The 26,628-nt window shown below is 37.4% G+C and overlaps 1 protein-coding gene and 1 pseudogene across 2 annotated transcripts in view; both read left to right on the top strand.

Annotated features, from left to right (window-relative positions):
* The window catches only part of SNX6 (sorting nexin 6), a 61,084-nt gene that overhangs the window by 17,206 nt on the left and 17,250 nt on the right, over positions 1-26,628 (top strand). For both annotated transcript variants that reach the window (XM_087823429.1, XM_087823427.1), the window contains 5 exons: positions 774-897; positions 9,712-9,807; positions 11,576-11,681; positions 23,104-23,179; positions 26,030-26,069. In XM_087823429.1, the coding sequence (XP_087679555.1) occupies positions 774-897; positions 9,712-9,807; positions 11,576-11,681; positions 23,104-23,179; positions 26,030-26,069 (442 nt within the window). The remainder of the gene's footprint in view (positions 1-773; positions 898-9,711; positions 9,808-11,575; positions 11,682-23,103; positions 23,180-26,029; positions 26,070-26,628) is intronic.
* Positions 11,694-16,566, top strand: LOC148094232 (SIN3-HDAC complex-associated factor pseudogene; annotated as a pseudogene).

Below are 26,628 nucleotides of genomic sequence, written 5' to 3'. Positions count from 1 at the left end.
ACAGAGAACCTTGGGTTTATTCTACTGCTACCTCCATCCTCTGCATCCTTCTTTTTTGTCTTCACTGAATGACTACTCTCACAGAGATCAAACTTCTCCCAACATTGGTCCTGCTGGTTTGCTGGTATGTAAAACTTATCCTCCTTGCACGTAGTTGAAGAAAGAATATTGGGCCTTTTCCTTGAGTGTTTTTTGTTTTTTTTTCCAAACTGACATGTATTACTGTATTATCGCTGTGATTCACGATATTAAAATATTTAAACACAGTTCTTTGATGTAATGGCAAAAATTAGTCTCTCCGTGGTATTTCTTTCTTGTGTTTCTGAGTCATTAGAAGAAAATATTTATTAATGTTGAAAATATGCTTACTTAGGTTTGGTTTTGATATTTTTTAATATGAAGGTGTTAAAAGTAGTAATTATCTAGAAATTGAATCATGAAGATTGTATCCAATAATTTGTAGTATACTTTCTCTGAGGCTGAAAACAAACACCCCCATAGTTACCTTTAAAATCAACTTGCATAGGAAGAAAGGTTCATAAAACCAAAAATATTAACGTTTAACTATAATAAATACTATTAACTAGCATGAAGCCTTTTCAGAGCTGGGTTTTACATATTTTATTAACCGTTCAACTAAAACCTTTGTTTACCTGGATTATATTTCTAATGTTGTATTTAGAATAATTCAAGAGTATTTGCTGAAAATATTATTGCAGATGATTTTCTAAATGATGCAGTGTTTTACCTTTAATTTTGTGTATTGTTTCTAGTGAATATTTGGCAATATTCAAGAAGACTGTTGCAATGCATGAAGTATTCCTGTGTCGTGTGGCAGCACATCCTATTTTGAGAAAAGATTTAAATTTTCATGTCTTCTTGGAATATAATCAAGATGTGAGTATTGAATTGATTAAAGTAGTGATCAAGGCTAATTTTTCAAGAGTCATTGGAAAAGGTAGGGAGTAGTTAGAAAAGGCTTAAGATCTTTTTTTATAATATTCTTATTTTTCAAGAAAGGCAGTTTAAAATGACTCTTTTTCAGTGGCATGCAGTATTTCAGTAGAACTTGAGTAGGTTAATTGAAGAAATGACAGTACATCATGTCACTACATGGGACCTTGGTTTTCGTCCTGAACTGTGAACTTCTTAAGAAATAAGGTTATAAAATTGATTAATGTTTCTTAAATTTGAGTTTGGAGCCTTCTGAAGCCTTATGGAGAATTCCAGGGAGGTGTTTGAGCTAAAGAATTATAGCTTGCTTTTGATCTGTTTAACTGGCATTCATGCTGATAACTCTTAATTTTTCTCCTTCCCTTCCTGCCTAAAAACTCTGTTATAGTGCAGAAAGAGAGATTGATGTGGGTTGAACTTTAAAGATTTCTTCAGATTTCTTCATTCATGGTGCTGGCCAAAAAAATTTCAGTGAGTGGGTGATATAGATCTTGGGGTCTATCTTTGGATGACAAGATTAACTCATAATTTTAGCAGAAAACAAATACAGCAAGCATGGAGCTTGTTTGCTTACAAGTGTACATCAAGATCAAAACCTTTTTGTATATAAATTTGCCTTTCATGTTTGGTTTTAGTAGATACAACAATAAAATGGCCTAAGTCTAGCAGTAGAAAAAAATGAAATTTTTTAACAGGGTATGAAGTAATTCAGGATCACAGAAGTATAGCAGTTTAAGTATGGACACTTTCACAAGCATAAATGTGATATATGGTGCTGTCATGTGGTCTTTTATAAATAGAAATTGTAAAGAATGCTAGCTATATCATGAATTACAAGAAGCTAAAAACGATTCATGAGTAGGGTTACTAAGCAACATGTGAAAAACACATGATAGAATACTGTCATCACTTTTTTACTTTTTAAGTTTGTTTTTGCTGGACCTTACTTATGGCCTGGACTAAAACCTTAGTAATAATTTGGTAGTCTGCATAGGTGTAAATTGCCGCATGGTAGTATCAATTCAGGGCACTTGAGCAAGAGAAGCAGCAGCATTATGTTCCAAATACTCTATCCCATTGCCACAGCCTTAGGACTATCTGAGTTATATATCTGTACTTTTAAAGTTTGTTTATATATTTATTATCTATCTCCTTCTACGAAAATGTAGGCTGTCTGAGAATAAGACTTTAATTTTTCACCACTGTATCCTATTTTAGAATAGTGCCTGATAGTTAAGATATAAAATAAACATTTGTTAAAATAATTAGTGAAAGCTTATTAAATGTTTAGATCAGCTTTATAAATAGTTTTTAGAACTCTTAGGATATCATAAATTTTCTCCCACCAAGGTAGATTTTTTCCCCCCACTATGCTGTACTTTATATGCCCATGATTATTTTGTAACTACCAATATGTACTACTTAATCCTTTCCCCTTTATCACTCATTCCTCCTATCCCCACTTCCCATCTGGCAACCGTCAAATTTTCTCTGTATCTATGAGTTTGTTTTTATTTTGTTTATTTGTTTATTTTGGTTTTTTAGATTCTACATATAAGCGAAATGATGCAACATTTGTCTTTCTCTGTGTGACTTATTTCATTCAGCACAATACCCTCTATCTGGGTTCATCCATGTTGTTGCAGATGGCAAGATTTCATTCTTTTTTATGGCTGAGTTATATTCTGTTGTATATATTCACCACTTCTTTATCATTCATCTATTGATGGACACTTAGGTTGTTTCCATGTCTTAGCTGCTGCAGTAAACATGGATGTGTACATGTTTTCAGTTTAGTGGTTTGGGTTTCTTTGGATAAATACCCAGAAGTGGAATTGCTGGAGTCTCCTTTGTCTCTTGTTTTAAAGTCTATCTTGTCTGGTATAAGTATCACTACCCCAGCTTCCCCCCCCCCCCCCCATTTTCATGAAATATCTTTTTCCATCCCTTTACTTTCAGTCTTTGTGTGTGTTTCGATCTGAAGTAAATCTCTTGTAGACAGCATATGTAAGAGTCTTATTTTATTATCCCTTCTTCCTCCCTATATCTTTTGATTGGAGCACTTACTCCATCTGTATTTAAAATAATGTTGATGATATGTAGTTATTGCCATTTTATTATTCATATATATATATTTTTTTAACCCTCACCTGAGGATATTTTTTCCATTGGTTTTTAGAGAGAGTGGAAGGGAGGGGGAGAGAAACATCAATGTGAGAGAGATACATCAATCGGTGCCTACCACACACACCCCGCCTAGGCCAGGGATCAAAACCTGCAACCCAGATGTGTGCCCTTGACTGAGAATTAAACCCAAGACCCTTCAGTCCGAGGACTGATGCTCTAACTACTGTGCAAAACCAACCGGGGCTATTATTCATATTATTTTATCTTTTCTTTTTCTTCTCCTTGAAAAAGTCCCTTTAACATTTCTCGTAATACTGGTTTCGTGGTGATGAACTCCTTTAAGTTTTTCCTGTCTGGAAAGCTCTTTATCTGATCTTCAATACCAAATAATAACTTTGCTGGATAGAGTAATCTTGGTTGTAGGTCTTTATTTTTTATCACTTTGAGTATTTCATGCCATTCCCTTCTGGCCTGCAAAGTTTCTGTTGAGAAATCAGCCAACAGTCTTATGGGAGCTCCCTTGTAGGTAACTAATTGCTTTTCTCTTGCTGGTTTCAAGATTCTCTCTTTGTCTTTAACCTTTGGCATTTTAATTATGATGTGTCTGGGTGTGGGCCTCTTTGGATTCATCTTATTTGGAAGTCTCTGGCTTCCCAGGCTTGTGTGTCTATTTCCTTCACCAGGTTAGGGAAGTTTTCTGTCATTATTACAACAGATAGGTTTTCAGTTCCTTTACTCTGTCTCTTCTCCTCCTGGTATCTTTTAATGCAAGTGTTGGTACACTTGATGTCCCTTAAGTTATCCTTTTTTCTTTTAGCTGTTCTGATTGGGTGTTTTCTGCTACCTTAATCTGCTGAATCACTGATTTGATACTCTGCTTCACTGTTTATTCCCAGTAATGTACTCTTCATTTCAGTTATTGCATTCTTCAATTCTGACTGGTTCTTTTTTATGGTTTCTATGTTCTTTTTTATGCCATTGAAGTTGTCACTAAGTTTCTTGAGCATCCTTATAATCCTTTTAACCGTTGTTTTGAACTCTGTATCAGGTCAATTGCATGCCTCCATTTCATTTAGTTCTTTTTCATTTAGTTCTTAGTCCTGTTCTTTCATTTGAGGCATGTTTCTTTGTCTCTCCATTTTAGGTGCCTCCCTATTTGTTTCTGTGTATTAGAGCTGTTACGTCTCCTGGTCTTGGTAGAGACGCTTTGTGTAATAGGTGTTCCGGGAGCCCAGTAGTGCAGTCTCTCTGATCACCTGAGCCAGGTGTCCAGGTGTGTCCCTTGTGTGGATTATGTGTGCCCTCCTCTTGTAGTTGAGCCTTGATTGCTATTTGGAGTGTTGACCCTCAGGCTGAATGGTTATAAGGACTGACGGTGACTACAGTGGAGGAGCTATTGTCCGGGGACTGACACCACATAGCAGAATTTGCTTTAGTGGGGCTTTAGTGTCTGTTGAGTCTGCCCTTTGGCTGTGTCATTTGTGGAGGTTGTTAGGTAGGGTGCTCTGTTTGGTCAGAAGATGGCCACCAGGTGTGTTAGTTCTGGGGCCTTTTGGGAGGTGCAGGCCAAGGTCAGCTGCTGCCTGTTCCCTGCCTGGGGCCACCTGGTAGGAGCTACAAAGTGATCTTCAGATGGTTGCCACTTGTCCTGGGTTTGGAGGTACCTGGGAGAGGCTAACCTGTGAACCAAGTTTGGCTGCCAGTAGCGCTGGGCTTGGGGCTGCTTAGCAAGAGGTACAGGGCACACTGAGGCCAGATGCTGCTTGTTTGTGGTTCAGGAACCCTTGAGAGATTTTTGGAAAGTCTGCTGCATGAGCCAAGATACGCCATTTGTATGGAAAAGCCACCGGAAGCAGCTTGAGTGGGCCCACAGGGTGGGTGGGACAAGCTCAGGAATCACCAGGGCCCTATGACCAGTGTTAGCCAGGTTGATGGAAACCTCAATGTGGCACCAGCCTTTGTCCACAGGAGAAAGCTCAGCAAAGGGACAGTGGCTTCTGCCAACATTTCTGTCTGGGAGAAAGCTGTCCTCCAGCTCTCGCCCCAAAGCCAGACTATTCAGTTCCTCACTGTATGTCCCTGGTGCCTTCGAGCTGTTGCTCCAGTGTGGAACTCAAAGCGAATGGGTAATTCCATGCATGGTCCCTTTGAGAGGAACACCTGAGACTCCAGCAGCCCTCCATTTCACTCAGCCATAAGCTCCACCAATTTTCACAACCAGAAGTTAACGGGGATTTCTCTTCCTGGCACTGGAAACCTGGTCTGGGACTACTACTCGCTCCTAGGGGGATCTCTGAGATGTCCCTTCCAATTTTTATCTGCCACATGTGGGTGTGGGACCAGCCCATTTCACATCTCTGCCCCTTCTACCAGTCTCCGCATGGCTTTTTATGTATATCCCTAGTTATAGGACTTCTCTTCAGCTAAACTTCAGGCAGTTGTCAATGATGTTCTGTAATTTAGCTGTAATTTTGAAATGTTTATGGGAAGAGGTGAGCACAGTGTTTACCTATCCTGTGTGTTTTTTCTTACAAACTAGTGTATGCTTAATAGAGATGGTGGTGATGTATTATAACCCTTTTAATATCAGTAAATGGTGTTTTGGAGGAAACCTAAAAGATGGACTTAAAGTGTTTTTCAAATATTCTTTAATTACTAATAGCAAGTGTATTAATAGATTGTAGATTATAGACTCCAAAATAAAAGGTTTTTCTCAATCTTGTTTCTAATGCTGTTTCTCAGATCTTTATTCAGTTCAGTGGTGCTGGAAAAGAAATCGGTATGTTCTGTTCTATTATCTATGTTTCAGAGGGTCATGGGACTGATAAGCTATTGAAGTAGAGCTGGGGTGTCTTGAAGTCTAAAAAGACCATGGGGCATCTGTGAGGCCTAGAAAAGTTTGTTTCAGCATTTTAGTTGTATGAGAAATGGTCATTGCTGTGAGGAATGATTATATTTGGTATTGCTTTACTTATGTAATTGTTTACCTTCTGTTTCTAGTCAATACAATTTTAGTCTACTTAGCAGTAGGTTAAGTATTTAACCTATTTAACACCCAACCTCTATTAAATTCTTGTTAACTCATCAGTTGTCACACCCAGGACCTTGCCTTCTGGTTTCTTAAATCCTAGTATTGTGGATTCCAGACATAGCCTTCTGTCCTGTAGCTCTGTTTTCCCCTATTTCCTTTATAGGTGTTCGGTGAACTCTCCTACATTTTGACTTTGTTAGCAGCCCTTTTGTCTTTACTTCTTTCTCACCTAGCCTAGAGTGCCTGCTCTCTTATTTGTAACATGGTTGTGACTTTTAGACAGCTCTTTCCCATTGTCCATGAAAGCTTATTTAAACTCAAAGCAGTTCCTCTTGATCAGATTCTCACCTTGTTCACTGGGAGTGGAAGCCAATCAGAAATCAAATCCCTGAACTTTCTGTATCCCCCACAGTCCTCACCTGCCTTGGCAAACACACTCATTTATTAGCTTTAGCTTTCTTTTTCTTTTGTTTTTCTCCAACATCTTCCTCTCCAACCTGGATGCCTTTTATTTCTTTTGCTTGCTAACTACCCGGACTAGAACCTACAGCACAGTGTTAAATGGAAGTGGCAAGAGTACATCCTTGTTTTTTGTCTCTGATCTTAAGAGGAAAGCATGACTTAAGAGTTACCATGACTTCCCAGTTCCTTAGCACCATTAAGTATGGTGTTAGCTGTGGGTTTTTCATAAATGCCCTTGAGCAGGTTGAAGAAGCTCCCTTTGTTTCCTGGTTTGTTGAGTGTTTTTATCATGAAAAAAACAAATGAACATCTATTGCGATGATCATGTGGTTTTGCCCTCTATTCTATTAATATGGCATATCACATTGTGCCTTTCCATTTTTACTAAGACACCTTTCTAGTTATGCTGGATTCCATGTACTTCTGGATCTTTGGGATCTCTTCTGAGTTTTCCTTTTAACTCTGTGGCTACTTCCCAGTATCCTTCATAGTCTTTTTTCTACATATATTCATTCATTATATCTGATGTTTCCAAGGTTCCTCATTGAGTTCTCAAGTAGTCTAGAAGTTCCTCTAGACTTTGAGTCTGTAAATTATCCCTATGTGATCTAATCTGTTCCTATGGCTTCAGATACTCTAGTATGCTGTTAACTTATAAATCTATGTCACTCCTGAGTCCCACCTCTATTTATTAGACAGCCTCCTGAAAAGCTCCATTTAGATGTCCCCTTGGCATTTTACCCTTAGTTGAACTCATCCTTAAACCTATGCCTCTTCTTATATTCTCTATTTCAAAGAAGTTACCATGACTTCCCAGTTCCTTAAAACCTGAAAATTAAACTCTGGCCAATGTGGCTCAGTTGATTTGGTGTCATCCCATGCACTGAAAGTTTGCCGGTTTAATTCCCGGACAGAGCATGTGCCTCGATCTCCGGTAGGTTGCGTGTGGGAGGCAGCCAATTGATGTTTGTCTCTCTCTCCCCCTTCTCCCTTCCTCTCTCTCTAAAAATCAATAAAAATATTTTTTAAAAACCTACAAATTACCCATGACTTCTCCTACTCCCTCTTCCTATTAGAAGTCACCAAATCCCATCGGTTGTACTCCTTTACTATATTAGGAATGTGTCCACTTCCTTCTACCAACAGATCTAAAGATTAGTTCTGACTTTCATAGTCCTTATCTGGGTTATTGAAGCTGCCCTGACTGGTCATTCAACCCTCAGTTGATCTTTTCTTTCTCATTCCCTGAGTCTGTATTAAGTTCCTTGGGTGCTTCCCTAATGCTCTATGGATACCTCTAACATTATACTCCTCACACTATATGCTTAATCATATGCTTGCTTCCTTGTATCCTCCGCTATACCATAAGTTACTTTAAGAGCAGGGACCACCTCTTAATCATCTTTATATCCTTAGCACTTAGCATAATGCATGACTGTAATATACATTTGTTAGTGGTTTGTTAAATGAGTAAATTAATGAATTAATCAAAAAACACAGTTTAAAAAAATCAGTGTGTGTTGGGAGGCCTGAAGATAGAGCAGTGAATTCTAACTTGGAAGGGTTACATGAAGAGAGATGCCTTTCCATTTGGATGTTTAATTAAGTATGAATAGCAGTTTTGGTGGGAGGGTAGGTACCATTTCAGGTATAGAGGAACCTAAAAGTTCAGATATTCTTTTGAGAACTATTTGGAACATAAGTTTCAGTGGGGGTAAGTTGGGAGGTGGAAAGGTAAATTGAATCAGATTGTTGAAAATCTTTAATAACATACTAAAGAGATTGGCCTATATTCTCTGAACATTGTGAAACTGTAAAGTATTAAGTAAGGAAAAGATGCTCAAAATTTGATCTTGAAAAGTTGTCCCAAAGCAGCAGAATGGATTAGATTGAGATGAAGGATGCTAATACTACTCCCATATAGTAGTCTAGGCAAGAGATAATGAGGACATTTACTAGGACAGAGTTAATATAAAGAGACAGATTTCAGATATTTGCTGGTAGAATTTGAGCTGTGAGAGAAAGAAATGGTAGATTATTTCAAAATTTTTAATGAGAAGTATGGAGTTTTAGGAAGTATGTAGGAGTGTGAGAGAGTGGTTGGATGGAAAGTCCATGAATAGGGGAACCAGGAAAAGGAAAATTTGGAGTTTAGATTATAATGAGTACTGTTTTAGACTCATGTAACGTGAGGTCAGCAGAATCTCCACGTAAGGATATGATGCTGGCAATTGGCTCTATGGATCAGGAAAAAGCTGAGGGGTAGTGATCGAGACTTGTGAGTTATTTACATAAAGGTGAGCATTGAAGCCATGCCAGTAGATAAGGAAATTAGATAGGAAGCTCCTTTATGGGACACCCTGATGCAGCAAGAGGTAAAGTCAGAGTTAGCTGCTTCTCAGCTTTGCCTTAGATAACCATTCACTCCACTCAAAGTCACTGTTTGTGTCCCTTGTGCTAGAAGTTGCTGGCACAAAAATAAGACAGGAGATGATGTTTAGATTCATTTAGAATTTACAGAATATATTTTCAGAGCTTTTACAGAAGCATATGATGGTATATTATACACCAATAGATTTTATGTTTAAAGGAACTCTTTATATTATGTAGTAGTGCTTGAACAGAGTATGATGAGAGGGCTACTTGCAACATAATTATTAAATATACTCATAATGCCCTGTCCAGGTAGCTCACTTGGTTAGAGCGTCGTCCCAATACACCAAAGTTGCAGGTTTGATTCCCCAGTCAGGGCACATACTAGAATCAACCAACTAATGCCTAAATAAGTGGAACAACAAATCAATGTCTGTCTGTCTGTCTGTCTGTCTCTCTCTCTCTCTCTCTCTCTCTCTTTCTCTCTCAAATCAATAAATAATTTTTTTAAATAAATATACTTAAAACATTGAGGTATCTAGGCTTTATTGTAGATCAGTGAATCTGAATCTTTGGGGTGAGGCTAGACTTCTCTTTAATTTTCTGAAGTTTGAAAATCACTGATATACATGATGAAATTGCTACTTGATTACATTTAAAAACTGGGATCCTTTTGAGATTGCCATTTTGATGTCAGAGAGTAAAGGAGGCATTACTTTCCATTTGTAACTTTTTTAAATACTAACTTCTATTTTTCCTTTCAGTTGAGTGTGCGAGGAAAAAATAAAAAAGAGAAACTTGAAGATTTCTTTAAAAACATGGTTAAATCAGCAGATGGAGTAATTGTTTCAGGAGTAAAGGTATGATTTTATTTGATTAACAGGAGTATTGGTTTGAGAATTGACTCCTTTTAAAAGGAAACTAGATTAAGAATTTAGATGTACAGACGATTATATTGGAGTAAAAGAGAAATTTGGACAGTAGAATCCTTAGGCCTGGAAAGCTGGGTCCCCTGCCTTGGGTACACTCTTTAGAATTCCCTTTTCCAAGGGTGAGAGATCTGCAGGTCCAAGGGTATTTGCCCGCCTGGAGCCGACGCCCCTTCCCTCCAAACCAAACTGTACTCCAGTTATGTAGAACCCTGTTTCCTTGGCCAAGTCCCAAGCCTTCCTCCAGGTCCTGCATGGGCTTTTTCCCTGAGTTCATCCTGTAGTGAGTGGACTGTGCTACTGGTGTTTGCACTCCATGGGTTATCAAGGGGTAACTAACTGTGGGACAGCTGGGTAGAGGGAAGACATGGGAGAAGATCAGTGTACAGGATGGATTGTCCAGCCACATGCACATGAAATCCTTCTGGATGCCCTACAGAGCTGCAGCATGGGACACAAAGAGGGACTCGCTCCATTCGTACACTTGCCCTTGGCCTTACAAATGTTAGGGACAGACCTGGATTCAGATTGTGAATTAGAAGAGTGAAGTTGAGGTTTTGATCTTGTCTCACAGTAGATATATGACATTGAGAAAAGTCTCTTTCTCTGAATCTCAGTTTTCCATTTTCAACATGCAGTTGATAATGGCACCTGGCTCACAGGATTGTTGGAAAGAAATGAGATAATATGTGTGAAAATACTTAACAAAGTTAATTACCTAAATAATACCTAATTTTTCTTAACGATGTTCTAAAAATGGTACACAATTTATCTGAAGACTCTTACCATTAAAATATAAGAGGAAAATGCTTATATTACATTATCAAGCAATTACTAAGAGATAAATAATGCTGCTTTGTCATCATTACCTGTTTTATAGATACATTTACAATAAAACTTAGGTGCGAAGTATTGTTTGTTTGATGTACACTTTCATTTTTCAGAGACAGGTCAGTTGATACGTTGACTATGCCGTGTGATGTTTGGTAGCCCTCATTTTCTTATTTCATCTTCACTACAACCCAGCAAGTTAGATAGTGTTATCCCCATTTTTAGTTAGGAAAACTAGTACAGATGAATTACAGATTTAAATGACATTTGCCAGTATTAACTTTGGCTTCTAGTGTTCTGTTGATGTGGGTCTTAAATTACATCATTTCAACTGGTGCTTTTTAAATAAATGATGGGCATTTTAAAAGGGAGGAAAGTACAGTTAATTTTTATTTTTAATGTTTATCTAGCTTTGCTCCAAAAAAAAGATTGAAGACAGTGGTTGATACAGTAATTGCTCCCAGCCTTCTGAAATGGCCCGTAGTATACATAATGGACTGACTTGTCTATCAAAATTTTTTCTTTTTTTCTTAAAAACAGTTGGTCACTCCCACTGGCCATAATGTATTTGTTGAGGTGTGGAGGCAGAGCATGAGTAGGAACACATTTCAGAGTACAAGCTGTGAACGTGAACCATATTGGGAGCTCTGAGCTTTCAGCTGCAAAACCATAGATTTCTTACTTAATAGATAGAAATTCATGTTTATTAAAGTCTGAACTTGTTGGTAAAATCAGTATAACCTCTGGTTATTAAGAATAGTGATGCTGTTTCACTGATTATCTTTTATGATTATAATAACAAAATGGTTTACATAGTACACTAAAGCAAATAAATGAAAAAAGTTCATATTTTCTTTTGATCCTATAGGATGTAGACGATTTCTTTGAGCATGAACGAACATTCCTTTTAGAATATCATAACCGAGTTAAGGATGCATCTGCTAAATCTGATAGGATGACAAGATCCCACAAAAGTAAGGTTTTTCTCTGTGACTAAAGCTTATATTTTTTAATGGAATAATTACATATAAAGTTATTATGTTATTTACAGTTTGTAAAAGTTTTGATATAGACCAGTGTTTCTTAAACTGTGCTCTATGAAGCCTTTGCTCTGAGACCCTTTTTAGCAAGTCTGTGAGGACAAAACCATTTTCATAATACCATGATGCCTTTTGCCTTTTTCATCGTGTTGACATTTATACTCATGATGCAAAAGCTGTGATGAATAAAATTGCTGGTGCCTTAACACAAGGCAGTGGCATCAAACTGTACTAATAATCACTGTATTCTTTTCCCCCAGTGCATTTGCAGTTTAAAAAAAAAAAAATCAATTAAGAATGTCCTTGCCCTAGCCAGTTTGGTTCAGTGGTTAGAGCATTGGCTCGCGGACTGAAGGGTCCCTGGTTCAATTCATACCTCTGTTGCAGGCTTGATCCCGGCCTCGGTCGGGATGCATGCAGGAAGCAACCAATCAATGTGTCTCTCTCACATAGATGTTTCTCTCTCTTCTCTCTGCCTTCCACTCTCTCTGAAAAGCAATGGGGAAAAAATACCCTTGGGTGAGGATTAAAAAAGAAAAAGAATGTCCTTGAGTACACTTTTTTCCCTCAACCCTTAAGTCAGAGGTGGGGAATTTTGTTTCTGCCAAGGGTCATTTGGATATTTATAACATTATTCTTGGGTCATACAAAATTATCAACTTAAAAATAAGCTATGAAAAAAGCTCCTAGATTTATTCAATTTCGAGTCCCACCTGCAGTTGCCTTGGCAAGGCCAGACCAAATGATTTCTTGGGCCATTCCCCACCCCTGCCTTAAGTGATGAAATAAGAGGTATGCATAAAGTACTTTGTATACTGAAGTATGATGATTCTCTCTAGTAAAGCATTTTAGTGATTGAGTTGCAACTGAGCTAGCTACTTTTTTCATAAAACACCATTTTTTACTTAAAAGAATGGCTGACAGACTATGATTATTTAGACTTTAGTATTTCTTAGACATTTTCCTAAAAATTCACTAAGTAAGCCTGTCACTTTAAGGAAAAAAACTGACAGTATTTGTTGACAATATAAAAGTCAAGCTCTTCAGCAATAATTAGAATTTTGGAAAACTTGTTTCTATTACCATGAGCTTGCTTCATAATAATTAAAGACTTGTCTGAGATTAATGATAATATTAGTGATATTTTTGATCTTGTATACTGAAATGTGTTAGCATTTCAAGTGTGTCAAGATTTGCATTCTTCATTGAACCAGTACTTTCTAAATACATGATGTTATAAAATTGGGTTTGTAAATGATCCATTAAAAATGCAAGATAAGGCCCAGCCAGCATGGCTGAGTGGTTGAGCATCAACCTATGATCCAGGAGATCGCAGTTCGATTCCTGGTAGGAGCACATGCCCAGGTTTTGGGCTTGATTCCAGTGGGGAGGCATGTAGGAGGCAGCCGATCAATGACAGCGCTCTCATCACTGATGTTTCTCTCTCTCTCCCTTTCCCTTCCTTTCTCTGAAGTCAATAAAGACATTTAAAAAAAAAAAATGCAAGATAAGCTAATGGTTTTTTTAACAGCTTTCTTGAGGTATGATTGGTATCAATAAGATGCAGTGTTCAAAGTACACAGTTTGATAAGTTTTGTTTGTTTTTAATCCTCACCAGATGATATTTTTTCCATTGCTTTTCACAGAGAGAGGAATTGGTTTGGGGGGTGGGCAGAGAAACAGTGTATCAACTGGTTGCCTCCCACACTCACCGGACTGTGGCCAGGAATCTAGCCTGCAACCAAGGTACGTGCCCTTGGCTGGAATCAAACCTGGAACCCTTCAGTCCACGGGCCAACACACTGACCACTAAGCCAAACCAGCTAGGCCAATTTGATAAGTTTTGACATGTGTGTGAAATCACTACAGTCAAATTAAATGAACTTATTCATCACCAACAAAAGCTTCCTTGGGGCCCTTGGTAATCCCTCTCTCCCACTGAGGCCTCCAGGCAACCACTGATCTGCTTTCTATGTCTATAGGTTAGTTTGCATTTCAAGTGGAATCATACAATGTATACACTTTATTGTCTGTCTTTGAATTCAACAAAATTATTTTGAAATTCATCCATGTTGTTCATATCAATAGTTCATTACTTTTTATTGCTGAGTGGTATTCCATTTTATGGATATGTCATGATTGTTTATCCATATCTGTTGGTGAACATTTGAGTTGCTACTTTTTGGCTATTACTAATAAAGCTTACATGAGCCATTTTATGTGAGTATTTGTATAGACCTATCCTTTCATTTTTCTTGGGTAATACCTAGAAGTACAATGGCTGGATCATGTGGTAAGTATATAACTTTTCTAAAAATTGCCAAATTTTTCCCCAAAATGATTGTACCATTTTACATTCCTACCAGCTGTGCGTGAGTGTTGTTCTTCATCCTTGTTAACAAGGATAATCAGTCTTTCTAATTTTAGCCATTCTAATAGGTCAGTAGTGGTATCTTGATGTGGGTTTATTTTGCATTTTTCTAATGACCAGTGATATTAAACATCTTTTCTTGTGTAAGTCCTCCAATTTTATTCTTCTTTATAAAAGTTGTTTTTGCCCCTCTAGGTAATTTATATTTTCGGATTTTAGAATCAGCTTGTCACTTTCTACAGAAATGCCAGCTAGGATTATGATTGGAATTGTATAGTCTGTAGATCAATTTGGGGAGGATTGACATTTTAAATTGATCTTCTGTACATGAATATGGCATATTCTCCATTTAGTTAGGTCTTTAAATTCTCCCAGCAATGTTTTATAATTTCCACTGTGCAGATCTTACACATCTTTAGTTAGATTGATTCCTAATTATTTTCTGATGCTTTTGTAAATTATGTTTTTTACCTTTCAGTTTTCAGTTGTTCTTTGCTCATGTGTAGAAATACAGTGTATTTTCAATATTGATCTTATATCTTTCAACTTTACTAAGTAAACTCACTAGTTCTGGTAACTGTTTTGTAGATTCCTTAGTATTTTCTACATAGATGATCATCTACTAATAAAAAGTTATACTTCCTTTCCAGTTTGTATGCCATTTCTTTCTTTCCCTTTCCCCATTGTCCTATAGTCTACCCTCCACTACAGTGCTGATGGAAGTGGTGAAGGAAGACATCTTTGCCTTGTTCCTTTTCTTCTGGGGAAAGCATTTGGTCTTAAACCATTAATTATGATACTAGGTGTAGGTTTTTCCTAGATGCCTTTTATTAGATTGAAAAAATTCTCATAAATTCCTAGTTTTCTGAGAGGGTTTTTAAAGTCAGGGATGAATGTTGGATTTTGACAAATGCTTTTGCAACTATTGAGATAGTCATATGGTTTTTCTTTTTTAGTCAATTAATATAGTTAATTGCATTGATTTTTAAAATATTAAATCAACCTTGTTTTGGGGATAATTATCACTTATACCTATGGAGTTTAATGTAATAGAGTACAAAAAGTTTATTTATAGGATTTTAGATTCCCCACTGGAACTAGCCCTTAAAAAAATTACTACTGTTGAGTTTTATTGTGGTATCAAAGAAGAAAATCCACAATTATCTGAAAATAGTAAAAATACCTCTTCCTTTCCCAGCTACACATCTGTTAGAGGCTGGATTTTCTCCACCTAATTGAAGAAAAGCAATATATTGCAGCAGTTTAAATGCAGAGGCATATGAGAAAATCTAGCTATCTTCTATTAAGCCAGACACAAAAGAGATTCACAAAAATGTAACAGTGTCATTCTGCTCACTAATTTTAAAATATATATAGTTATTTTCCATTTGGTATGTTATTTATGTTAACATATAATGGTTTTAATAAATTGTTATTTTAAAATGAATTAGTAAATATAAAAAATTTTTTTAACCTAAAAAAAAACGAGTGCATATTGATTGCTATAACTGGCATAAACAAAAGGTCTTTCAGGTCTTCATTAATTTCTAAAAGTGGAAAGGAGTCCTAAGACCAAAAAGTTTGAGAACCTCTGATACAGAGACAAGTGCAGGGTGCAGTTTATACCTCCAACTGTACCTAAAAGTATGAAATAGGACTAGACAAGGCAGTTGAGGAGGGCGCGACTGGAGGGGGGATTGGCCTGGCGTGCACTCCGCACCTCGAGAGCGTTATTGCGCGTGGATCGGCTGTTTTTGGAAGACTATTGCCCAGAAGAAACGATGTTTGGTTTTCACAAGCCAAAGATGTACCGAAGTATAGAAGGCTGCTGTATTTGTAGAGCCAAGTCCTCCAGTTCTCAATTCGCTAACAGCAAACATTATGAGAAAGACTTCCAGAGCTGTTTTGGGTTGCATGAGACTCGTCCAGGAGACATCTGTAATGCCTGTGTCCTGCTTGTGAAGAGATGGAAGAAATTGCCAGCAGGATCAAAAAAAACCTGGAATCATGTGGTAGATGCACAGGCAGGACCCAGTCTAAACACTACATTGAAAGCAAAGAAAGTGAAAACTCTATCTGGAAACAGAATAAAAAGCAACCAGATCAGCAAACTGCAGAAGGAATTTAAACGTCACAATTCTGATGCTCACAGTACCACCTCAAGTGCCTCCCCAGCTCAATCTCCTTGTTACAGTAACCAGTCAGATGATGGCTCAGACATGGAGATGGCTTCAGGCTCTAACAGAATGCCAGTTTTTTCCTTTTTAGATCTCACATACTGGAAAAGACAGAAAATATGTTGTGGGATTATCTATAAAGGCCGTTTGGGGGAAGTCCTCATTGACACGCATCTATTCAAGCCTTGCTGCAGCAATAAGAAAGCGGCTGCTGAGAAGCCAGAGGAGCAGGGGGCCAGAGCCTCTGCCCATTTCCACTCAGGAGTGGTGACTGAGGTTTATGTAGAAGGGGAACAAAAAAAACAATTTAAAGTTTAGAAGAAAAAAACCCACACCACAGCAACAAAATGACCCTCTTATTTTTAACCTGGATACCTGCTATTCTGCCAAAAGACAATTTCTAGAATAGTTCTGAATGGGTTACTTTTCCTTCACTTCCACACAAGCTCTGAAGCCAGTGTCTAGCATACTAAGAGAAAAAAAGACATGTACATACTCTTTAAGAGGCTGAGTATTTCATAGAAAAGCTGAATGCTGCTATAAGGTGCTCTTTAAGTCTTTCTGTTTTACATCCCCTTCTAATGAATGAAACTTGGGGCATGTTTCTCAGAGGGCTTGCCGAGTGTGTAAATAATTGACTTTTGTTTGTGTTCCACGACTGGTGACTTCATTGAAAATCTACACAATTCAGTTTTAGCTCTGGATTACTTTAGTTGACCTTTGTGAAGGTTTTATCTGTGTAGAGTGGTTGTTCAACTTGTTTTAACCTTTCACGGTTTGGGGTATTTTTTTCTTCACTATATTAAAGTAAAATTCTAATAAAAGAAAAGAGGTGTGTTAACGTGGAGTGGGCTGGTTTTGGTTTGGCGTCATTTAGGCAGGCTTTCTGAACATTGAGATGTTAGATGGTAAATCCTGAACGCGGGACCCTTCAGTTCTAAAATCTTTATGAAAAGCCTGTTACTTGAACCCAAACCGAAGTACTCTTATTGCCTCTTTTCTACAAGTTCAGGAAGAATATTTCCCATTCACACTTTTCATAACGAGGGAGAATCATTTGCCTACCTTATAATGAAATGACAGTGCTTATTTTTAAAGCTGGATTTTTAAAATTGGATAGTATGAACAACAATAAGGAGTGAGCCACTTTTTATGGGCACCCTGTAGTTTTATAGTTCTTAATCTAAAGTTAAAGTTTTATATTCTTTTGGAAGAAACTACAAGCCACCAAATGTACAGGCTATAGAGTGGGTTGGGGCGGCTCTCCTACCGCCTTTAAGGTGTATTGTAAATCTCGGCCATTCTCATCTGCCTCCTGAGTTATTTTGAAATGGTTCCCTTTTTTTTGTACATTTTGGCTACAGTATTGGTAGTAGAATATACTATAATATGGATCATCTCTACTTCTGTATTTATTTATTTATTACTAGCCCTCAACCACAGTCTTCTTTTCCCCATCCACCTCTCTCTGCCTGTAGGATGTACTGTATGTAGTCATGCACTTTGTATTAATATATTAGAAATCTACAAATCTGTTTTGTACTTTTTATACTGTTGGATACTTATAATCTGCCGCGGTCCAGCCGCAGCGGGAGTCAGGGGGCCGAAGGTGGGCAAGGCGTCGGCACTGGGAGACAGCAGACTACACGACTCGGAGGTGGTGTGACACTGTTCCACTTTATTGAGAATCAACATAATCTTTTATACTTTCTTTTTTGGCTACGATTACCTTTTTTTGGTTGGCAAGCAAGAAATATTATTCACAGGTTAAACAATACAAGTTTCGATTTCATCAGAACGGAACAATTTTGACTTTTATTTTTTAGAATAGAGGAGAAAGGAAAATCAGTGACCTATAGAGTGATAGATGTGGCTTTGTTTGCAGCAGTAATGTATTAGTTTGTGAGACAGAAATTTTATATAATGTTTGCCTGTGGTTACTACTACTTCCGGTTATATTTTAACTATGGACCTATTCTTAAGCTATTATATTCTTCTTGCCATTTTCTTCTAAGAACAGAGTGCCTTTTGCATAGCTATTGATTAACTAGTTGCTTAAGAATGCTTTTCTTTTGTTTCTTTGGGAGCAAGCACCAGTGTGGCCGCTGCCTTGCCAAGCGTTTCATGAAGGGCAAGTTCTCATACTGAACATGCCTTCCATTTACATTAACTGTTTTGATACTGTTCTCATTGTAAGCACCTGTATAAGGCTGAGGGGGGTCTGGTAGCCTTTCCGTACTGTTAGCCCTTTTTAGGGGGATGCCATAATCTGCCATTTATTCTATGTGCTACCCAGGGTGGTCCTTGTACAGCAGGCAAGGGGCGATGGCCTTTTTCCTGTCCTCGGCTAATCTTGCAATCATAGGCGGAGGCACTTGAGGACAGGCAGCTGCATGAGCTCAGCTTTCCCTAGTTCCTCCATAAATTCCTTTTTGGGGGCGCCAGGGGGAGTTTTCCTAGCTTCTTCTAATAACTATTTGTTAAAGCATCCGGCACATGTGATAGTGACTGGACTTGGGGAAATCGGTATTTCTTCAGAAGTGAGAACATTGTTTACCATTCCCAGGTTAGTTATTGATTTTACGACCCAAAATCCCCCTCCAAGGAGGAGAAGAGATATTCCCATTAAGCCAATTACTCCCACCCACATGCCACGTCTCTCCTCAGAAGACGCCTTCCTTGAAGCTTCCTCTCCACATCCGGATTTTGTCAGACGACATGGTTGGGAGAGGACGCGGCAATAATCAAAACTTTTACTAGGTTATTGAATAAATTTAGTCTTATTAGAAAATAAATTTTTTTTAAAAAAAGTATGAAATAGTTTTGGATATAACAAAACTAGAAGTACTGAATAGTTTGGGATATAACAAATACTCCCATTTTGGAGTATTGTTACATGCCATGATAGAAAGGAAATAAAGAAATATCTGGCTTGGGCCCGGCCGGGTGTGGCTCAGCGGTTGAGCGTCGACCTAGGATCCAGGCGATCAGGGTTCGATTCCCGGTCGGGGCACATGCCCGGGTCGCGGGCTGCAGCTGATCAATGACTCTCTCATCATTGATGTTTCTATCTCTCTCCCCCTCTCCTTTCCTCTCTCTGAAATCAATAAAGATATATTTAAAAATATATATATATATATCTGGCTTGGTAACTTCTCTTACGTCATTCTTTTAGGAGGGTTGAGTTATTTTTTTTTTTTTCTTTTTAAATATATCTGTTGATTTCAGAGAGAGGAAAGGAGAGGGAGGGAGAGAGAAGAGATAGAAATATCAATGATGAGAGAGTCATTGATTGTCTGCCTCCTGCACGTCCCCTACTGGGGATCGAGCCCACAGCCCAGGCATGTGCCTTGACCAGGAATTGAACCACGATCTCCTGGATCCTAGGTCGATGCTCAGTCACTCAGCCACGCTGGGCTGGGCTATATTTTCTTTTTTTATATCTTTGTGATTTGCAGATTTCTATTGATGAAGTCGTAGTTTATACTTGCCTGTTTAATAATTAAGAACTATAAACTAAAAGTGTGGGAAACTTGAATTCCTTCCTAGATTCATTACTGATTCGCTTTGGAGCCTTGGACAAGTCACATAATTACTCATGTGTTGGTTTCCTTGTTTATAAAATGACATTAAAGATAAAATATCTCATACTTTCTGTTAAGAAAAACTTTGTCCCAGACCCTCCATCAGAACCTGCACTTACTTCCCCTGCACATTGAAGTCATATAGCACACCCGTGGACTCCAACTGCTGCACCCTGCTTGCCTTCCTGAGAAAAGCCATACTCCACCCACCGGGGCCAGGCCCCAGCCCCAGCTCGTGAGAGTCCCCTTCCCCCCCAAACAGAAAAACTTTGTAAACATTAAATGTTCGTTCTAGTATTGATTATAATAATTAGGAATACCCTTAAGTTTAGATTTAAATGGAATCCTACTATTTAAATTTATTAAAGAATTATTTAGTTTATAAACATTGGCATACAGTATTTATTATGTGCCAAAGATTATGTTAGGCATTGGTGATTTCAAGATGAAGAAAATGCAGTCTTTACCCTTAAAGAGTTAATTTTGCAGGCAAGATAAACATGAAAAACAAAACTTACAATATATTGTAACTAGTCCTATCATAGTGGTGTGTATTAGTGCTATGGAAACATAAAGAACTACAAAGGAACAGAATCATCTGTTAAGAAAACTAAAGAAAATATTAGTGATGATTACTTATTTGGCCAAATGGAATAGTTCTTTAAGAGAAGTGATAGTGAAACTATTTTACAGAATCATGAAATAAAAACTTTTCATAATGAATGAACCTAGCATGGACTGTGAAAAATTGAGCTTTTCAACATTGCTGTGATGTATAAAATCAGGGCAGTTTGCATATTTTTTGTGATCACATAATATAATAGCTAAAGGAGGGTAGTGTTCTCAGAACCAGATACTGTATTATTAGAATCTAGGTATTTCTTGCTCTAAAAAATAATTTCAGGGTCAGTTTAATAAGCATAAAATACTAATATATTTAATATTAAACACAAAAATCATTTTTGATTCCTGCCTCTCCATAACCAACCTTTAAAGTAACTTTTAAGTTTGTTTTTTTCTCTTTTTAGAAACAATTTTTTTAATTGATCTCAGAGAGGAAGAGGGAGAAAGAGAGAGAGATACATCAATTTGAGAGAGAAACATCAACCTGTTGCCTCCCACACACACCCTGACGAGATTGAACTGGAAACCTGGGTATGTGCCCTAACCAAGAATTGAAACGAATCCAAAACCTGGTATACAGGATAATTCTCCAACCGAGCCACACCAGCCACAGCTAAGTTTTATTTGTTTGTTTTAATATTTTTATTGATTTTTAAAGAAGAAGGGAGAGGGAAAGAGAGAAAAACATCGATGTGAGAGACATCTAATTGGCTGCCTCCTGCACGCCCCCTACAGGGGATTGAGCTCAAAACCCAAGCATGTGCCCTGACTGGGAATTGAACCGGCTACCTCTTGATGCTCAGGAAGATACCCAACTAACTGAGCCACACCAACCAGGGCTGTTTGTTGTTTTTAAGTATAATTTTATTGATTTAGAGAGAGAGGAAAGGAGAGGGAGAGAGGGGGAGAAACACCCATAGGCTACACCCTGCATGCACCCTAACCAGGGATTGAGCCCGAAACCCAGGCACGTGCCTGGAACTGGCAACCCTTCAGTGCACAGGACGACTCTCAACCAACTGAGCAACACGGGCCAGGGCATAAGTTAGTTTGTTTTTAACTTAAACTTTTAGGTTAAGATAATAGTGAAGAGTCTCACATATAGAAGTTACTATTCATGGGAAGAGGGGGATGAAAGAGAAAATTAGGGGACGTCTGTAATACTGTCAACAATAAAATAAAATTTAAAATTCTTTTTAAAAGTTACCATTCACAGTCTGATTTTACTCAAAAAGTTTCTTTATAAAAGATAAATTTTAGCCTTGTGGGGTTAATGTAATTTTGTATGGCAAAATAAAGTATAACATAAGCATTACTGTTTCATTAGGGAATAAACACATTAAAGCCTTGTAAAAAATACTAGTATAAGTGGTAATTTTCATACATTAGGCATGCCTTGGATTTCATTAATTAGTACCGTACTTACTATGTGCCAGGTATATACTAATATTTATTAACTTATTTAATTCTCCAAATAATAATATAAGGTGGGTACCATTATTATCCCCATTTCCAGATGAGGAAACTGAGGCACAGACAAATTAAATGGTATGTATGCCCAAGGTCATACATATCACTAGTGAGCTAGGAAGCTGGGATTGGGTCCTGGGCACTTTGGTTCCAGGTCCACGCTCTTACCCATTGCACTATACTATCCTTTCTCTGAACCAAATAGAAGCATCTATTATATATAATCTTTTCTCAACAAGTGCATTCTTCTGTGGGGCAATCCCTAGGAAGAGTGTTGTGCTAAAGTTTAGAACTTTGCTTTTAGTACCCAAGGGTAATGGTGGCACCATTTATCTAGCTTCCCAAGCTCCATAATTTCCCTTCCTACATCAGGTCTACTGTTTGTAAATCTTCCCATTTTCTAAGTAAGTATCTTTCGGCTTTGCTCTTTCCTCTGTGCCCTCTCTGTTCCCACTATCTTGATCCTGGCCCTCAGTATCTGACACAATAGTTTCCTAGTTGGTTACTCTGCTTTCTGTGTCTCTCACTTCTGGTCTTTACTCCAGGAAGCAGTATTTTATTTTATTTTTAACTAAAATCCTTATCAGATCGATTTCACCACTACTATGATTGTAAAATGTTTAATAACACCGATTCCTACAAGACTAAATACAGACTTTATCATGGCTTATAAAAACTCCTTTTTTTAAGATGCTTCCAATTTATTTTTTCATCTTCATCTCCCTCTACTTCCCCTCTGTACCCTTCAGTGCCATAGTCCCGGAAGGCTCTCTGAATATCCTAGTATGTTCTTTTATGCCTCCCTGGCCTTGATCCATGCCCTTCCCTTTATCTGAAATACTCTCCCTTACACATTACCTGGTAAAGATTTGCTCATCCTACAAGCTCAAACTCATTCTGTAGTGTCTATAAATCCTTCCCTGACTTACTCAAATGAAATCATCTGTTTCCCTTGCTCCCAAAGTAGTTTGTACCTCCTTCTAATATAATATCATATTGTATTATAGTTTTTCTCATTTCCTTCACTAGACTTTGGGTATCTCATATTACATACACATTGTTTGGCAGGTAGATGCTCAGTATTTTTGAATTAATGAATAAATATTGAATTCTTTAAACTTTTTCCATAGGTGCTGCAGATGATTACAATAGAATTGGTTCTTCATTATATGCTTTAGGAACTCAGGATTCTACAGATATATGCAAGTAAGGATTCTGATTTTTTTTTAAAACAGTAAATATAAATAAAACAAAAGTTTTGTTGGCAGCTGGGCATACACCGTACTATACACCCAGCAGACATTTTAGAATATTTTTGTGAAAACACATTGATAATAAGGAGTTTCTTTATAAACTTAGGTCCGTGTTAATTTTTATTCCCTTTCTCTCATTTTTTAAAATATGTTTTTATTAATTTTAGAGAGAAGGGAAAAGAGAAAGAGAGAGAAACATCCATCGGCTGCCTCCTCCACACCCCATTCTGGGGATTAAGCCCCAAACCTGGACATGTTCCCTGACCAGGAATCAAACTGGTGACCTCTTGGTTCATGGGTCGACACTCAGCCACTGACCCACCCTGGCCAGGTTCTCTCTTATTTTTTAAGTTTGAAAAATAAAAATGGACCTTAAGATATATATATATTTTTTAAACTTTACAAAGTTTTATTTAATGAAACTAGGCTGGAGGGGGTATAAGAGAGAGAAAGACAGACTTTATGTCAAAATATTGTTAGGTTTTGATAAAGTTTATTATAAATTAAAAATGCTGTTTGGAATTAGAACATATATATGTATGTATTTCATTGGAGGCCAAATTGACTTTTTTTTTTTTTAATCCTCATCTGAGGATATTGTTCCGTTGCTTTACAGAAAGAGTGAAAGGGAGAGAGAGAGAGAGAGAGAGAAACAGAGAAACATCGATGTGAGAGAGACACATCAATTGGTTGCTTCCTGGACATGCCTCAGCTGGGGCTGGGGATCGAGCCTGCAACTAAAGTATATGCCCTTGGCCAGAATCGAACCCAAGACCCTTCAGTCAGGCTGATGCTCTAACCACTGAGCCAAACCCGCTAGGGCGACTTTTTTTTTTTTTTTTTTTTTAATTTTAGAGGAAGGGAGAGAGAAACATTGATCAGTTGCCTCCCACACATGCCCCAACTGGGGATCGAACTCGCCACTTTTCGGTGTACAGGATGATGCTCCAACCAACTGAGCCACACCTGCCAGGGCCAAATTGACTTTGTTTGTTTTTTAATCCTCACCCCAGGACGTACTTAGAGGAAGGAAGAGAGAGAGAGAAACAGCAATGTGAGAAGAGAGAAACTTTGACTGGTTGCCTTTCATGCATGTCCCAACCTAGAATGGAACCAGCAGCCTTTCAGTTCATAGGAAGACATTCAACCAAAGTGAGCCATTCTGGCTGGGCCCAAATTGACTTTTAAAGTAAAATTTAATGCTGTCACTTTGCACTTTTTAAAGAGGCTGGCTGTTTTAGTTTTTATAGTTTAGTAAATGTTAGGGTAGTTGGATAAGGAAGGTGTTGTGCAAGTTGGTGTAAAAACGCTTTCTGAAAGGTTGCTTACACAGCTGTCCTCTATTTACTTTATGCTAGTTTTTCACTGTAATCTAATGGTACTTAATTTTAGTTTCTCCTGTAATATTGTTTAAATCCAACTCTTCATTGAAAAATAATTCACTTCTTTTTAAATGTTAAGTGAAAAAACTATTTTCATAGTTCATGCCTTCCTCTAAACCACATCTTTGAACTTTCGTCTAGTATATCTCAGACATGTAAGATCCAAGTTTTTCAGCAAAGCAAGGTACTGTAGCTTAAACTACTTAACATGCTACCTTCCCAAAGAGTTCTTTTTTTTTCTTTTTTCTTTTTTTTAATATATCTTTATTGATTTCAGAGAGAGGAAAGGAGGGGGGGAGAGAGAGAGAAACATCAGTGATGAGTCATTGATTGAGCCCGCAACCCGGGCATGTGCCCTGACCAGGAATCGAACCCCAATCGCCTGGATCCTAGGTCAACGCTCAACCGCTGAGCCCAAAGAGTTCTTAATTCTTTGATAAGAAGAAGAAAAGATCAATCTTGCCATGTGTTATCTGATGTAAACCTGTCAAAGCAAGTTTTTTTGGTAAAGTGAAGTTCATAAAATTGTGTTTCAGTTTTCAATAGTATTTGCCCTAATCCAATTATAGTGTAATCTATAATTGCCGATTTTACAAAATACCCTCTAGCAGTTTTGTATTGGGATTTTTTTAGTTGGTTGTCAGCATTTGTAAGAGGCTGTTTGGTTAAAAGTGAAAGTGAATTCTGAAATAGAAGTTGGTTATTGCTTTTTGTTGTTTTCCAAAACAAAGCAGCTCTATTTGAAAATGTTTAAAACATAACTATCAGATATCCTCAAAAACTGCTCCAACTTCAGTGTTTTCCTTTTAAATCAGCTTTTTGTCTCTTTGGATATGATTGTTCTGTAATTATTTGAAAGTATAGGCTTTATTTAGTATTATGGAGCATATTACTAAAGAATATCAAGACAAGCCCTAGCCAGTTTTGCTCAGTGGTTGGAGCATCGGTCCTTGGACTGAAGGGTCTTAGGTTCGATTCTGACCAAGGGCATCTACCTTGGTTGCAGGTTCGATCCTCAGCCCCAGTTGGAGCGCCTGTGGGAGTATCTCTTACATTGATGTTTCTCTCTTTCTGTCTCTCTCCCCTTCCACTATCTGAGAAGCAATGGAGAAAATATCCTCGGATGAGGATTTTTTAAAAAATATATCAAGACAAAATTTTTAGGTTTTATTGTATGGCTTAGTCTGTTCTCTTGAAATGGGAAGATTTTCTGTAACAACAGATTTCAAGTAATTTGTTATAGGTGGAAGTACAGAGATATTTTTGTTAAACTAAATGAAGAAAATAAGACCACTAAATATTATTATAATGAGACAAGAACATTCATTATTCACTTGTTTTGGGGCATTTTGTGTTCTCTAAACATTTGAAATGGAAAATTATTTAAAAGTATCTTCTAATAAAATATTTTTCTTTTCCAGATTTTTCCTCAAAGTTTCAGAACTGTTTGATAAAACAAGAGTAAGTACTATTAATTAACCTTTGATAATCCAAATCTCTGCATACAGTTGTGTTTAAATTGTTTAGCTTTATTGAGGAAGATGTTACACTTCAAAGGGATGAAAAAACATTTAGATTTGAAAATTTGAGAGTTTTGCAGGAAATTCGGTTTTTGTAATGGCCTTTTGGTATTTATTTATATTCTTGATCAGAAAACATGTTTATTATGGAGACTGGGTTTATTTTTATAAAAAAATGACCCTTTCTTGGGGCTTTGTAAGGTAGAAGAAAGTTAGATTCGTTGTAACTTTACCAAGACTATAGTGCTTTTGATCCCCCTTGGCACAGTGGTTTAAAATTGAGTTGTATCAAGTATACAACTGCAGGTTTCATTCGTGGTAGTAATAATTTAATAATGACATAATCTTGGTTTTCAAGGATGAGTCCTAGATACAGTAATATTTAACATTTTTATCACTTGATAAAATAGTGAAAATGTTTATTAGATGTTTAATGGTACTTAGCTGAGAGTGGTGGTGTCTAGTCCATTGTAAAATCTGATTTCAACATGACCTTTTTA

This window comes from Miniopterus natalensis, chromosome 1 (assembly GCF_054644295.1).
Source record: "Miniopterus natalensis isolate mMinNat1 chromosome 1, mMinNat1.hap1, whole genome shotgun sequence".
Lineage (NCBI taxonomy): Eukaryota > Metazoa > Chordata > Mammalia > Chiroptera > Miniopteridae > Miniopterus > Miniopterus natalensis.
The sequence above is the reverse complement of the archived record's forward strand: the minus strand, read 5'-3'. Positions and strand labels throughout refer to the sequence as shown.